A 15,321-nucleotide genomic window follows, 5' to 3' on the forward strand; every position below is an offset into this window, starting at 1 on the left:
ATGGTAGGGTGAATCTGAGGGAGGGCATTGACACGGTCCTGGAGATTCAGCGATCCAATGCTCTCAGTGACACCTTGCAAGCCACTGTCCTCTTCGTCATCATCGTGGAGCTCATTGACAGAGACCGGAACTGGCTCTACGCTGAGCCGAAATACCATCCAACATCTCCCGTAATTCTAACTCTTCGTGTTCCATCAATTCGGACACCGGAACGCTTTCAAGGAACCCGCCTTCACGTATTTTCTCCAGAGGCGAAACTCCCACCTAATGAAGCATGTCAAACTTGTCAACTTCGCTTGCTGGATTCCACGAGGGCTAGTACGTATGTGTTCAATGCTCTCACCTTGCAAACCTTCCGATCGCAGCATGTCGTCGTCGTCTAGGGGAGTCATCGGAGCGCAGCGATTTCCTCCAGCTCCTGTTTTCTGGACTTCTGTCTCTCCCTCCTTAGAATAGCAAATAGTGATAATGCCAGTCGATGTAACTCCGGGCTCCTTGAGAGGTTCAGACAGTGCACGGGACTGATCATAAAGTTACGCAAAAAGGCGAGGGGACTCGGCCACGAGCGTTAACATAACATCCCAAACACTAAGTGTCAGCTGTGGTCTAGTCTCCCGTAGTAGACCAGCGTGGTCCCAGCAAAGCCATCTGCACAAACTGCAAAATGTCAAGAAATCCATACATATTAAACCAGGTTTTTTTTCTGGTCTTATAGAAATGATGAAGCACTGTGCTCGTGTACCTAGGTCGACGACAGACTTTGACAGATCGACATAGCCGCTGATATCCTTGGAGACAGCCTGGAAACATGTCACTACTTCCGATCGGGGACAAGTTCGTAGACATACAATTTTTTCCCACTGTGTCGTTATCGCTCGCATGTGATTACCACTCTTGACGCGGACGCTTGTCTGCTGGAGTAAATGACGTTACGTTGCGCTAGCGCTGTAACTGCGGTTCGCAGGTTCCGTCTTGCCAACCAACATCCCAAATTTGACGCTGAAAGTTATCATGACCAGCGTCCTACCACCTTTCGTTCAGGCAGCATCAGGCTCACTAGGATCAGCGAGCGCTAATACGCTGACTTACCCACTCGACCTTATCACCACCCGTATACAGGCCACGGAGAAGGGCACATCCATACGGAAGCAGATTCACACTCACGGACTATCGTCGTTCTACGACGGCATTGGGGCGGACGCCGGTGCTACCTTGATTTCAAGGTCAGCAGCTTCTACACTGTACAACCTGCGTCTAAGAGTCGTTCATCATCATTGAATCAGCTTTCTGTATTACTACATATATTCCTTCCTGCGCGAATATGTCGTTCGTGGAAATGGAAAATCGAGGGCAGCCATGTTGTCTCTTCCACAGGAGCTTGCAATTGGTTACCTATCAGGCATTGCAAGCAGATCCATCACGACACCTCTCAATCTCGTTACGGTGCGCTTGCAAACCGCTCGAGTGAACGATGATTCCTCAGCACAAGGAGGAACGTCACGGTTCACGGCAATTTGCCAACAGATTTTCGAGGAAGAGGGGTTACGCGGATTCTGGAAAGGTTTGGTTTTCAAGGAGCGCTTGCTCAAGCATCAGCACTTACGATAATTACCATAGGATTCTCATCCACTTTTCTCCTTTCACTCAACCCCGCAGTCACACTCTATTTGTTCCAGCAGTACAGACGAGTGATGCTCAAGGGGAAAGAACGCGCTTCCCCACCCCCAGCTCATTCTTTCGTAGGTGGCGCGCTTGCAAATTCCATAGGCGAGTTGTATCTCTCGATGTTTTCATTCAACAAGTGCTAATACGCGACTCACAAAGCCGTCATCATCTTATACCCACTGCTGCTCGCAAAGACTGTTGTACAAGCTTCTCGTAGAACTCGTTCAACCAACAATACATCACAGGCGTCAATACAATCATCACTCCAAGCAATTTATACCACTGGTGGATTCTTCGCCCTATACCGTGGTCTCGGTGCACAGTTGTTTAAGGGCGTACTGAGGCAAGGAACAGCTATGATGGTGAAGCAAAGGTGACTCACTGCCCCCTCCTATCAATGCACGTATTGAATTTATTACTCGACCAGGATCGAGCAACTAGTCGTACAAGCCTATCTCAGACAGAGAGCACTGCGTCGCGTCCAATATAAGGGTTAAATAGGCAGATCCAAGCATTCCTTTTTATTCCAATTGCCGATCACAACCTGTGTAATATGCTTTATCGAATGTAAGTATTCCAATAAGTAGTCAGCGCGGGTATGAATAAAGTCCAAGTCCGAGTACAGTCCTCTGCTAAGAATGAGCTTAAAGAACCAGCCACTTAGCAAGCAGAGAAGGGAAGTAGGGTGTACCGAGGCCAGTAACGGGATCCCAACCTTTAGTCGCATTAAATCCAAGAGTGCCACACCCTGGGTTCGTTCCGTTGGTGATATCCTTGAAGCCGGCTGCAAAACCAGCGGAGTAGATCTTCGAAAATATATTAGGTCAGCGACAACTTGAACACAGGAAAGTAGTGCATGACTTACAGTGGGGTTGATGAACCCAAGGGGTGGTTTACCGAGCGCGATGCGGGCGTCGTTCACCATGGTCAAGATAGAACCGACGACAGGCGAAGCCGCCGACGTTCCGTAAACAAGCGAAAAAGTTCCGTCGATAGCAACAACGTAGTTCGCTCCATTGGCGGAAAGATCGGGATATGCACGGGACTGTGAGAGCTGTCAACCTTGCCGTTGACTAAATTGTTTAGACACTTACCGTTCCGGTGGAGTTGTAAATATCCTTCGAGTACGAGATCGGATTAGCTGCTAGGTACCCTTCGACCGCCGCCTTCTGATAGTCGGGCATACTGAAGTAGTTGCTGAATCCACCGCCAGAGTAAATGACCTGCTCGCACGCGCTTTCGGGCTCCCACACAGACTTGCCAGGGCTAACTTGGGTGGCACCCACCGCGGTGACATACGGACATGTAGCAGGGAAGCCGGGATTGAAGATTGTACCGTCAGCGGATTGAGAACCTGCCATAAAATGAGTCTAGAGTTTGATGATACTTGAATAACCTGCGACATTACCGTCGGCATTCAAACAATACCCGCCGTTACCCGCAACGCCCAAGTCTCCAGAACTGAAGAGGAAAGTGACGCCCATGAGGCCGAGCTTTGCGTATTCATTGCATTGGCGAATGGCATATGCGGCAGAGAGGTCGGCCTCGTTGTATCCGTAGGATGTCGAAATGACATTTGCGGGCTTGACAGTTCCGCAATCCTCGTTGCCTAGGTCATGCAGCTGAATATGGTTATAATATGGTCGTGTTTGTGAAACTTACCGCTGTATCCGCCACTGGCGGTGTCAGGATAAACGGGATCCTGGTCGGGGTCATCACCACCGTCAAAAGTGCAGTACGTTCCATCCAGGGCATCCAGGAAGGTATTGAAAGAAGCACCTAAATGTCGGAGCAGTCAGCCTGGTATTGTGGACCTACCAGTCATCTCCATACCTTGAACTACATCTCCAACTTGGTAAAGAGTAATGTTTTGTCCCTTTGTTACCAGGGTCATGGCGTACTCGAGATCGAGGTTGGATTCTCCATTGTAGTCAAAAGCGATTTCTGTAGTCTGGACGACGCCTAACACAATCATCTTGGTGAGTTGCTCTCTGCGGTGAATGACATGCAATGGTACCTCCGTCTATCGAAACCAGTGTAGGGGAAACACCTTCAAGGCCAGTTGAAAAATTCTTTGCGAATATGTCAAGATCAGACTGCACATAGGCCTGTGGGGTGTACTCCACTTCGTAGTTCGTTAGTCCCTAGCAGAATTGCACGACGGAAGTGCACGCACCAATCCCATAGCTGTTGGAGTTGCCAGAGACTGGCTGATACCAAAGCCCATAGAGAGCCCTCAAGCAAATTGGCGTGATCTGCTTATCACAGTCCTCAATTTGATCCAAAATACCATCGATTTGACCGGTCGTCTTGGGAGAGGAGCCACCTTGACCAGGTTGGCCAATCGGGACTCTGCTTTGCGAATTGCGCTTCTCGATTCTGGCATCAAAATGTATGGTAGGAGTCACAAAGTCGACATGTGGGACGACATGCTCTGGCAAATGGTAGCTGTCGCATGCTGTGGTTAAAAAATAAAATTATGTCAAAGAGCACTACGACCGCATGACAACAAAACTAACCAATGTGTTTTGTGCCGGTTTCGTGATCGTACACATGGTATTCGGCAAGCAGGAGATTTTCGGCCTCTTCGACCGTAGAAGCCACTTCAAGCCATCCCTTGGTGGGAGAGAGTTTTACGCGGTGTGGTTCCACACCACTTTCGATCAACCACGAGCGCACGGTCTCAATGGATTCAGTGCTTGGCGCAAATTCGGCGGCGATCTGACTTGCAGACCAATGGTTGCCGTAATTGGGTGAACTAGGATGTGACACATCGTTGAGAAGCGCTTCGATGTGCTCGATATTTGACTGCGCAAGCGCAAATCGTAAGGGAACCAACGCAGACGGATGAAGCTTTCGTGCTCGAGTCCATCCTGCTGGTATATGGGAACGCTGTTCGTGAAGCTGCCAAGGAGAGAGAGTGGGGTCGGCAATCGCACTGACGGCGATGCTGAGTGTAAATGAAAGGACAGGCAAAAGGAAAGAATGCATTGGCTGTAAGAGCAAGGGACAACAAAAAGAGGAAGAACGGCACTAGTTAGCAGAAGAACTCATCATTGATTTTATAGTGCCGCCCAAGACTCGACCGAGCTAGTCCTGGTTATATTAAGTCTACTGAGAAGCGAACAACGTACGTACGTAGATCATTTACGTGAATCTGATAAAAAATGCTTGCAGTGCACTAGCAGATCATGATATGATGCCAATCTGCACGGATGCATGATGCAACCACGAGGGGCCATGATGTTGTTGAGCTGTTTGAACATGGATAAAACACGTTACGGCGGTGGATGACATCGATGACATCTGAACATGAGCAAGTAAGCGCCCAAGAACATATATAGCTGCCGACACTTCTTGAGTTTCAACCCTAGATGCGATATATATAAGCGTATTACATGCATATGTATGTATGATCCACCCGCAAGCTCCGCCATATTCTCCGAGTACCAATAGTCTATGTGCCCTTTGTATTACCTTGTCAAAAACTCAACGGTCGTTAAAAGTCGTAAGTCTTCGCCAAACAACCACGTCCAGGTTGGATCCATCATCGCTGCCCAATACTGGTCATGGCTTCTCCCAAGGTGGCAAAGAATGCCTCGGAGCCTAGGAGCTCCTCAATACCTGCACGTTCAAACATTTCTCGAGGACCAGAACGGAGGTGAGTCACAAAGAGCTCGACGCCGCGGTTCTGATAGAATAAGATAAAGCCTTCAAAGTGGCATAAGAGCTTACTTGATATGTCTCCAGCAGCTCATGGAAGATCTGCACCGCAGAGGCATCACACGTTTCGACGTCTGCCATATGGAATACTAATGTGCTTGCGGGCTGCCTCCTTGGCTCTTCTGAAGGGTGAGTTCTTTCTGGGCCATACAACTCCAGTCTACGAAGACGTTCTTTCAATTGTGCCGTGTTAGCTGGTAAGTGAAGTGAGTTTTGTCTGTACTCGCGATAAGAAGTATGAGAGCGCACCAAAGTCCAAACTCTCTCTGATACGAATGATCAATATGCCAGGAACATCTTCAGCACCCGGAATGTCAGCAATGGGCCCCCATTGATCAGTGCCAGGAATGCGTCCCTGCAAAGCCGTCTGAGCGCCTGAAAACGGTACGGGTAATGACATACCAGTATAATCATTCGTGTGTGCGAGGAACGCTTGATGACAAGCAGCAAAGAAATGATGAGACTGACAATGATTCCGATCTCGATATTCCAGATGACAGAGAGCGAGAAAGTGAGGAACATCATTGCAAGGTCAGTCCAAGCTCTGATCCTTCATGCCCGTCGTCAGCACCCAAAGACTATACAAGACGAATTATCATACCTCCAATAATACATTAGGTCGTGAGGAACCTCGCCAAACAATGATATCACAAATAAGCAGATGCTGAAGACAAGTCAGTGGCACAGACCAAGCGGAAACAAAAGGCACGTACATCGAGGCCAAGACACATCTTGGCAAAAAGTATAGATACGGGAGAAGGAAGAATGTCGCCAGCAACGTTATACCAGCAGTGACCAGGGAGGCCAATTGCGTGCGTGCACCAACATCACCATTAATCTTCGACCTCACAATTGAGCCAAATGCTGGCAGCGTGCCGGGAACAAAAGATCCGACAAGGTTGGCAGCACCGAGTGCAACGAGTTCACGGTTCGGACTGATGGAGTAACCAAAGCGATCGGCGTTCTGCTTCGCTGCAACGGTACTATCCAAGAAACCCATGATGGTTATCAAGCTGATTGATGTTAATAGATAGACTTGTGAGGCAAATTATGCGCATACACTGCGGTCGATGTTGTTCCTCTGATATAGCTTATGGATTGCTTCAGCGGAAAGCTAAAGAAATGGCCACCAGTTTTGATAGGTATCACGCCGAGGATATCGACACCGTCTTCGTCCCAACGCAGACGGCCTGAAATGACTGTACAATCCAGTCAGAAAGGACCAGAAAAAAGAAGGCAAGGGACATACTTGTAGACAGCACGACAACGATGAGGACTTCAGGGAGCCGTTCAATCCACCAAGTACGTCTGAAATAACCTTTGGAAGTTCTCATGATTATGAGCACGAGCAGCGCCCCGAAGCTGACCAGCATCGTCGGTTTGTGGTAATCACTCCATGCAAATTCTAGAAGAAAAACTATTTTGTCAAGGGTTGACTCGGGATTCACTTCACCCTCTAAGGCAACGAGGCCAAACATAGGTATGAGTTGTTCTCTGCGATACAACTTGAGCACTTCGCGGGTCATCTATATCATGAAAATTACACGCACACCGTAATGACGACCGCAACTGCAGTCACGAAACCTCGGAGGAGCGCACGACTGAGGACAACATCCAGGAAGCCCAGCCGAAAGAATCCAAGCATGGACGCAAATAGCCCAACCTACAAAGTTTCAATTTGACATATAGATTTGTTTTTGAAACAATGTTCTAGCCCAAATTGATAGCTTCTTTACTTACCTGAAACGTGATCGCAGTGGAAACTGCAATGCCGACGGCATCGGCATCTTCAGGACGGGTATGATGGTCCCCACGACGATAATCAGAGACTGCTTGTCCAACGAGGAGTGAAAGCGCAGCCTCCGGAGCAACGTTGAGTTGTCTACACGTTCCCAGAAGACTGTACATGATCGGCGGTATGGCGGCAGCGAACTAAATAGAAACGTGGACGTGAGAAGATGGTATAGGGAGGACACAAGTGGCATACCAAACCAGTGGCAGGACTTAGCTTCGCAAGTGAAGTTCCATAACTGACAGACTGCGGAATGAGCATAGCCGCAAGAGTGATTCCAGCTAGAAGATCCCCACTCAATCTGACGAACATGAGTTTGTGTGGGTGATATTATTATGTTACTTACAGGGAAGCTGAATAGTCAGGTATCCACGCCGTAGACGGAACATAGTATCGGACTCGTTTCATAAACATCGAGTTGCGCTTGCTAGTATCCTTTGGAGTTTCATCGGTACCTATATTTTCTTCTACGAGTGGGTCTCAGAAACAGTTCAAAGTGCTCACCAGAAGTAGCAGTTCTCAGAGAGCGAGAAGAGCCATACTGGGCATGAGTCGTGTGACCTGCTTCAACGTCGCCTTGATTCACGAGAGGTGTCCGTTCTTCGCCATGAACCATGCCTGGCAAGGATGAGACAGAAGTAGCTGTTGACAAAGAGTGAAACTGTGAGGTATTTTCCGTGGTGCCTGCACTCTGTCGCGTCATTGTTGATCACTTTTGTATATACTTGTCGTGAAAAACTGCGAGCCACACTGGCACTCCGTGTCGCCTGACAAGTGGCGGACGTTAAATTGAATGAACGAAAAGGTACACTCCAAATTCGGAACCCTACGAACCTTAACCCTAGATCTGGGTGAAAACGTTCACTTGGGCCCGGGTGAAACCCCTTCATGAATCCTCAACCCGAGGCGTGCGATCACCTACAACGTATCAAGTCTTAATTCCCGGAGGGAACACGCAGGAAACTGACACGACATGTACTAGACTAAGTAAGTACTGGTTCCGGGGACGCTGTCCCGGGGCCGTATGCTGAGGAATGAAGCTACACAAGTCTCTGGCGCGTGGAAATCATCAAAGAGGAGAGGGAATGATGCGGGAGTCGGAGCAGCGGGACGTCCGCAATTACTCTCCGGAAAGTCAGCCAGCTTTTGAAGAGCTGGGGAATGCCAACTCTGCTAACACGATATGAGGGGATACATTTCGGAAGCTGTCATGGTGGAGATATCTGGTACGCAAGGCAAACCAATATTCAGGCGCAGGGATGATTATGCCAAGGCGCGTATTGATAAGGGGAGTGTTCGTATTGCAGCCTTGATGGGGGCAAACCCTCTGCCCTGGGCGTCTATGGAAAGCTAAGGCGGTGAGGCAGCATCAAAACGCACACCGCACGCACCTCTGCAGCAGCAAGACCCCCGTTCAACACCATCAACCTCCAGTAAAATGTCGCAGCTCATTCCAAACTCTACGCCCCTTCGAACGTTTAGAGATCATACAAATGACATACACGCTGTAGCAGTTTTCCCCGATAGACGACGCATGATCACCGGCTCGTGGGACAAGACACTTCGTCTATGGGACTTGGAGACAGGTGTCATGTTGAAGAAGATGGTGGGGCATGACGAGATGGTGCGGGCATTCGCGGTATCACGGGATGGGCAACTCATAGCGAGCGGTGGTTGGAGCGGAGAGCTCATCACCTGGCACGGAGAAACTGGGAAACCTCTGCAGGTTATTGGTGCAGCCCACCCTGAACGGATCCTCACGCTGGACTTTTCTCCCAACGGAACAGTACTGGCCACTGCTTCATCAGACCGAACCGCTAAGCTGTGGGGCACGAAATCATGGCATTGGTTACAAGGAAACCAGTTCCAGTGTACGAGTGTCGTCCGCTCCGTTCGGTATTCGCCAGATGGCGAAATTCTTGCCATTGCAACAAATGGTGATATCCACATTTATAATTATGGCACTAGGGAACGTGTCGCAAAGTTCAAGGGTCACAAAGGACGGAACTTTTGTCTCGCGTGGACGCCCGATGGCACACGTCTTCTCTCGGCGGGCGATGAAAAGGATCCCAGCGTACGTGAGTGGGATTCATCGACTTGGACGCAGGTCGGTGATCCTTGGACGGGCCATACTCATACTGTCCATGCCATTGCCGTCAACCCCACTAGCACACTCGCCGCTTCTGCATCTGCAGACAAGAATGTCCGTCTCTGGCGGATCTCAGATCGACAAACCATTGCCATTTTCCAGCACTCAAACTGTGCGCGATGTGTCACCTTCTCCGTAGATGGCAGGTACGTCCTCAGCGGAGGTAGTGATATGATGATCTCAGAGTGGGAAGTACCCGACTCAGAGTTGGTAAGTTCTCAGTGATTTCATATCCCTTTGTCATCTCATCTCGCATCTTTTTTGGTACCAAGCCTCAAGTCCCTGATCAGATCCTAGCCATCAATGCGACCGTCCGCAATGCATGCATCGGGGGCGACTTGTCTACCGCTGAACAGCTTCTAACACAAGAGATCGAGACTGACGCCAACAACTACATCTCCTATGCCAACCGCTCTTTCGTGAAGGCACGCAAACACCACTGGAATCACGCGCTACAGGATGCGATCAAGGCGAGATACTGACACATCATGAGCTCCTTATGAAACGCTAACCTCCATCGTGAAATAGTCCGTCAGCATGCAGCCCTCCTTGACTGGTTATATTTCTAAGGGTATTGCCCTATGCGGAAACGGGAAGGCCGGGGACGCGAGGAAAGAACTTGACCTCGCGTTCATGTTCACAAATGAAGATTCAAAAATCATTCTGTTCCTTCTCTTGATCAAGGCACGCTAAACCTCTCTTACATACCCCATGCCTGATCACGGTTTTCAGGCCATCGTTATTTTCAATGCAGATCAACATGAGGAGGCATTTCTCCGCATCAGGAAGCTAGCTGCCGCTTGTCCGAATAACGATTCTCTCGCGTGTTGTGTCGTGGAAGTGAGTGTCTTCATCAAGGCTTTGTGCATTTACACTGATATATATGTAACCCCGCACGTCAGGCCTATCTACATTTTCAGCTCGGAATCGATGCCTTGAATGGTGCGCGCCACGACGAAGCTACTGATCACTTCACAGCCGCTGTCAATTCCTGCACTTTTTCATCAAACTTGGACATACATCTATTTTACGAGGACCTGGTGGTGGTATGCTATGATGTCACAGAATGTGCGTTCAATGCCTAACCACGTGCTTTTTACAGCTGTTCGGTTGGGACCTGAAGTCCTTGTGGCAAAATGCACACCAGAAGCTTTGCGACGCACTTCGTCAGGGAGGTAAACTTGAAGAAGCCCTGGTATCATACCGAAAAATGATGGATATCATTGATGAAAGCACGAAGGCCCGCTGCCTTAATTGGTCTGATGGTAAGTCGTCTATGTTGTCACGCGGGCTATAATCATCACCCTCCTTTCACTCAGCTTTCCGGCAAGATTGCAGCACGCTCTGTCTTCCCAAAGCAGATGCCGCATTCGCTGCAAACAATTACGACAGGGCTATTGACCTATACTCTGTGGTGATTGACCTGAATTTTGCAAATGACACCATCTTTGCAAACCGTAGTAAAGCGAGGTCGGAAAAAATGTTATGGGAGGATGCGCTTTTTGATGCGCAAAAGGTCTGATGCCACCTACTGTTTTGTAACCAATGTTAACGTGGGCAATACGTAGGTCATCGAACTCAACCCTTCGTCTCATATTGGTTACCAGTTGAAGCATATAGCGCTTCATGGCGCACAACGCTACGATGAAGCTATCAAGGTTTTCGAAATGATGCTTGTCAAATTGGACAGTGCTCAAGACATGCAGATACGAAGTAAGCTCTATGCATCACGCATGTCCAGATGCTCAACTCTTTCCTCAGAGCTGCGTGAGCAGTATGTCAGTCCATCCGAAGTAGAACGTGACATTCGAAAGTCCGTTGACGTTCAACTTGACACTACCCCGCGGCCGCTTCGTCTGTTAAACACCACCACCGGGCTCTTATGTGACCGAGAAGGGCAATCAAACGCCTTCAAAACAAGTACAGAATACAACGAGCTTCTGTTGGCATTGACTATGAAGCATGGAGACCTCCGATCGGAGCGCATCGCAGAAGCGGTGGCGATGTACTTCTGCTTTGCCATGTTGTCACATAGGTGGGAAGGGAAGGAGCCGCTGCTGCGAGACATCAAGGACAAGGTCATTTACAAGTTGGAGGCAGCTGGCGGCCTCGTGAAGTTGCAATCATTCTGTAAAATTGCCCGACAGGCAAAGTTACACTGGGCATGGGTCGATTCATGTTGCATCGACCAGTACAACAATGTCGAGCTCCAAAAATCACTCAACTCCATGTTTGCCTGGTATCGCCATTCAGCCATCACAATCGTCTACCTGTCGGATGTTCCGCATTCGTCCAAGTCTGGCGCGCTTACCAAGAGTATTTGGAACACCCGAGGATGGACCGTCCCGGAATTCTTGGCTCCTAAAACCATTCTCTTCTACCAACAGGATTGGACTCTATATCTCGACGACCACTCCCCAAACCACAAGGAGTCTGTCGAGATCATGCATGAGTTGGAGGATGCGACGGGTATAGATGCACGGGTCCTCGTCACTTTTCAACCGGGGATGAGAGATGCTCGAGAGAAACTCCAATGGGCGTCTAAGCGTGTCACTACTGTGCCGGAAGACATCGCATACTCATTGTTTGGCATATTCCGCATCCAACTACCTATCCTTTATGGCGAGAACAAGGAAAATGCACTCGGGCGGCTCCTGCAGGAGATCGTGGCTCGATCTGGGGACATCACTGCCCTCGACTGGATCGGAGAATCCTCCGAGTTCAATAGTTGTCTTCCGGCCAACATTTCCTCATACGCCGCTCCACCATGTACCCTGCCATCAGTGGACGAAAACGAGATTGAGACAACCGTTTCTTCGCTGCAAAATACTTTGGCTGCTGATTTGGCTTTGAAACTTTACACCGAGCTTGACAAGATGAGCGCTCCTCGTTTCGCGAACTGCAGACTGCATCTGCCTTGCATCGCATTCCGAGTCACTGCACAGGTTAGACAAGGGCATGATCCAACCCAGGAGCCTTTTCATTTCACGTATGGAGTCAAGGCAGACGGTCTTCACGACCTAATGATCACCACCAAAGAGCCGCTAATTCAATTTGCAAGGCCCACTCTGCAGACATTCTTGCTTGTCCGTCCCTGGAATCGGTGTTTGCTCGGGCTACCTGACTTTGCAGAACTGTCCGACTTTGGAAACAAAACGCCGTCCGGGTCTTCTGCGGAACAGGAGCTGGTTGATTCGGAATCTAACTCACGAGCATTCCAATTGATTGTTCGCCTCGGACAGCCGTTCGGCGCATTGTTGCTCGCGCAGCAGCACGGCGGAGAATACAAGAGGATTGCGTCAGATTACGCTATCATCGCACAAGTCAGAGACGTGGCTTCTGTTCACGATATGATGGATGTCAGGACGCTAGAAATATTGTAGCTATATGTATTTTTTGATGACTAGAGAATTGGGATCTCCGAGCGGCTGTACCTTGTCGGTGTGTACGCACGCACACGGATACCCCATTGACATTCTCTTCAGCCTTTCGTCTTCCTCCACACCTACATTAGGCCACGCGGGTTCTCAGATCTCAGACTTATTTACATTTTAAAATAGTTGAACACAACTCCTCACTCGACTCGAAATGTACCATGTAGACTAGTACTGGCTAGTAGGAGGAGGCTGAGAGTGATGCCACGGACGGAACTGGGTGCGCACTCACACAGGAGTCTCTGGCGCGTGGAACTTCATCGGGTGTGCACATGCGTGACTCGGAAAATCACAAAAGAGGAGAAACTCCGAACTTCCGGAAACTCTGGAAGCTGTGTGCAGTGTGAGACCGTCGGTCAGAGTCTAGACGGAGAACAAACCGAACCGAATCATTGATAGAAAAGGAGACCCACGTCAATGAGGCAACGTTGACGAAACGCAGATCGATAAATATCCATGCCTGTGCGTGCAAAGAACTCAGAACCAGGCTGTCCAATTGACCCTTCACAGAAGGCGGTACTACGATAGATAAGTTATCTATCCCTGCAACGCCGAGAGTCCTAAAGGAGCCAGAACTGACACGCTGCTATGCCACAATGCAAACATTGCCAAATAAGGCCACGCAAGCAGTTTAAGTAGTTGGTCGCCATCCCCACTACAGTTCTCATTCCGCCCGTCATGTCTTATCTCGCAACTTGGTCATTACTAGCGGCGGCATTGGCCCCAGCGGTCCTTGCGACCCCACTATCTACCAACACTTACAATCCTCCCAGTCGGCCGCAATTCAAGGTTGCGCCGTTAATGGCCTCTGACCATCCATACGGAACCATCAACAACTCGTATATCGTCGTTCTTCGTGATGACCTTCCTCAAGCTGTCATGCAGAACCACCTTAACTTTCTCCAGATGGCTCATTCCTCTGACTTGCTCCTCGGCCACGAGTTCGCAGAGGGCGTCCGTCACATTTACGACGGACACATCAAAGGTTACGCCGGAGAGTTCACTGAGAACGTCATCGAACAGGTACGGCGGATGCCTGAGGTTGACTTCGTAGAGAAGGACCAAATAGTGCATACCATGGAAATGAGCACCCAGAAGGGTTCGCCGTGGGTGAGTCATTATGCAGAATCCGGTTGCTTCCAGTGGAGTTAACTCCATATGCAAGGGTCTCGCCCGTATTAGTCATCGTGACAAACTCGGTTTCAGCACTTTCACCAAGTATCTCTATGACACGGAAGGTGGTGATGGTGTTGACGTCTACGTCGTTGACACTGGTATCAATGTCGACCACTCCGAATTCGAGGGTCGCGCTTCCTGGGGCAAGACCATCCCGGCCAATGACGTCGATGAGGATGGCAATGGTCACGGTACCCACTGTGCTGGTACTATTGCTTCCCGCAAGTATGGTGTCGCCAAGAAGGCAAATGTCATCGCCGTCAAGGTTCTGGGTTCCAATGGCAGTGGCACCATGTCTGACGTTGTCTCGGGAGTTGCGTGGGCAGCTCAGTCAGCTGTGAAGAAGCTCGCAGCTGCTCGCGCTGAGTTTGCCGCTACTGGCAAGACCAAGCACAAAGGCTCAGTTGCAAACATGAGTCTTGGTGGTGGAAAGTCTCCTGCTCTCGACCTTGCTGTTAACCGCGCGGTTGATGCTGGTCTTCATTTTGCCGTTGCTGCTGGTAAGTCGCGCGATTATGTTTAGAAGATCATGACTGACCATTGTATCAGGTAACGACAACAAGGATGCCTGCAAGTACTCACCTGCAGCAGCTGAGAAAGCTGTGACTGTTGGCGCCTCCACGCTTGGTGATGAGCGTGCATACTTCTCCAACCACGGCGAGTGTGTGGATATCTTCGCTCCTGGTATGTCTCTCCACCTGTTCTGAGACCGGCTACTGACAAGTACATCACAGGTCTTAACATCCTGTCCACGTACATTGGTAGCAAAACTGCTGTAGCTACCCTCTCTGGTACCTCGATGGCCTCTCCCCATACCGCCGGCCTCCTTGCATACCTTTTGTCGATTTACCCCTCCACTACGTTCAACCCTACGTTCAGCTCAACGTTCCTTCCTTCTACCCTCAACCTCGAGCGCCCTTATGCCTCGTTCTACTCCCTATGTCATGCTGCCCTCCCACGCTGGATGACCGAGTTCATGCCATCACCGCAGATGTTTGTCAACGCGCCCATTTACGGCGGTCCCGCTGAGATATCCCCCTTGGAGCTCAAGACCGCTCTTCGCACGCTCGCGTCGTCGGGCATGCTTGCTGATCTGCCCGCGAAGACGGTGAACTTGCTTATCTTCAACAATGCAACCGAAGCATGATGCATAGATATATTTCCAGTGGGTATTCCGCTGTCATAATGCATGGTTGGTGGTGCAGCCTTGCCTGCGTAGTTGCAGTTGTATTATATATCTGAATCATTATACATATATCAAGGCCAAACACTGGGTCTGAGTGAAGTAATGTTCACTCGACTGTCGCCAAGGGAGGAGAGTAGTCTGGGTGGTTGCCTCAGCTTCTCAAACATGAATATATATCATTTCAGTTAAACAAGAC

At 49.6% G+C, this 15,321-nt stretch overlaps 4 protein-coding genes across 4 annotated transcripts; 2 read left to right on the top strand and 2 right to left on the bottom strand.

Annotated features, from left to right (window-relative positions):
- Positions 1-1,011: 1,011 nt before the first annotated feature.
- DEU56DRAFT_873623 (mitochondrial carrier domain-containing protein) lies at positions 1,012-2,162 on the top strand (the record flags this gene model as incomplete). The annotated part of the gene is made up of 5 exons (XM_041355872.1): positions 1,012-1,223; positions 1,284-1,561; positions 1,618-1,767; positions 1,825-2,038; positions 2,093-2,162. 5 exons carry the CDS (start codon positions 1,012-1,014, stop codon positions 2,160-2,162), a joined length of 924 nt encoding a protein of 307 aa, XP_041203230.1.
- Positions 2,163-2,309: 147 nt separating this feature from the next.
- On the bottom strand, positions 2,310-4,656 carry DEU56DRAFT_746005 (subtilisin-like protein; the record flags this gene model as incomplete). The annotated part of the gene is made up of 9 exons (XM_041349180.1): positions 2,310-2,471; positions 2,531-2,710; positions 2,760-3,019; positions 3,074-3,274; positions 3,328-3,444; positions 3,499-3,627; positions 3,683-3,790; positions 3,842-4,123; positions 4,185-4,656. 9 exons carry the CDS (start codon positions 4,654-4,656, stop codon positions 2,310-2,312), a joined length of 1,911 nt encoding a protein of 636 aa, XP_041203231.1.
- Positions 4,657-4,965: 309 nt separating this feature from the next.
- DEU56DRAFT_832371 (sulfate transporter family-domain-containing protein) lies at positions 4,966-7,942 on the bottom strand. Its single transcript, XM_041354583.1, has 13 exons — positions 7,685-7,942; positions 7,527-7,635; positions 7,376-7,481; positions 7,129-7,320; positions 6,939-7,051; positions 6,638-6,882; positions 6,449-6,587; positions 6,102-6,401; positions 5,990-6,052; positions 5,791-5,938; positions 5,638-5,743; positions 5,401-5,582; positions 4,966-5,356 (listed from the first exon to the last, which is right to left on the bottom strand). The coding sequence occupies exons 1-13, from the start codon at positions 7,881-7,883 to the stop codon at positions 5,213-5,215; spliced, it is 2,046 nt and encodes a 681-aa protein (XP_041203232.1). The 5' UTR covers positions 7,884-7,942; the 3' UTR covers positions 4,966-5,212.
- A 5,361-nt stretch (positions 7,943-13,303) lies between these two features.
- DEU56DRAFT_832386 (peptidase S8/S53 domain-containing protein) lies at positions 13,304-15,315 on the top strand. The gene is made up of 5 exons (XM_041354584.1): positions 13,304-13,873; positions 13,929-14,439; positions 14,489-14,623; positions 14,674-15,131; positions 15,202-15,315. Exons 1-4 carry the CDS (start codon positions 13,442-13,444, stop codon positions 15,084-15,086), a joined length of 1,491 nt encoding a protein of 496 aa, XP_041203233.1. The 5' UTR covers positions 13,304-13,441; the 3' UTR covers positions 15,087-15,131; positions 15,202-15,315.
- Positions 15,316-15,321: the final 6 nt, after the last annotated feature.

Source organism: Suillus clintonianus (genome assembly GCF_016758775.1).
Source record: "Suillus clintonianus strain FC179 chromosome Unknown DEU56scaffold_117, whole genome shotgun sequence".
Taxonomy (NCBI): Eukaryota; Fungi; Basidiomycota; class Agaricomycetes; order Boletales; family Suillaceae; genus Suillus; species Suillus clintonianus.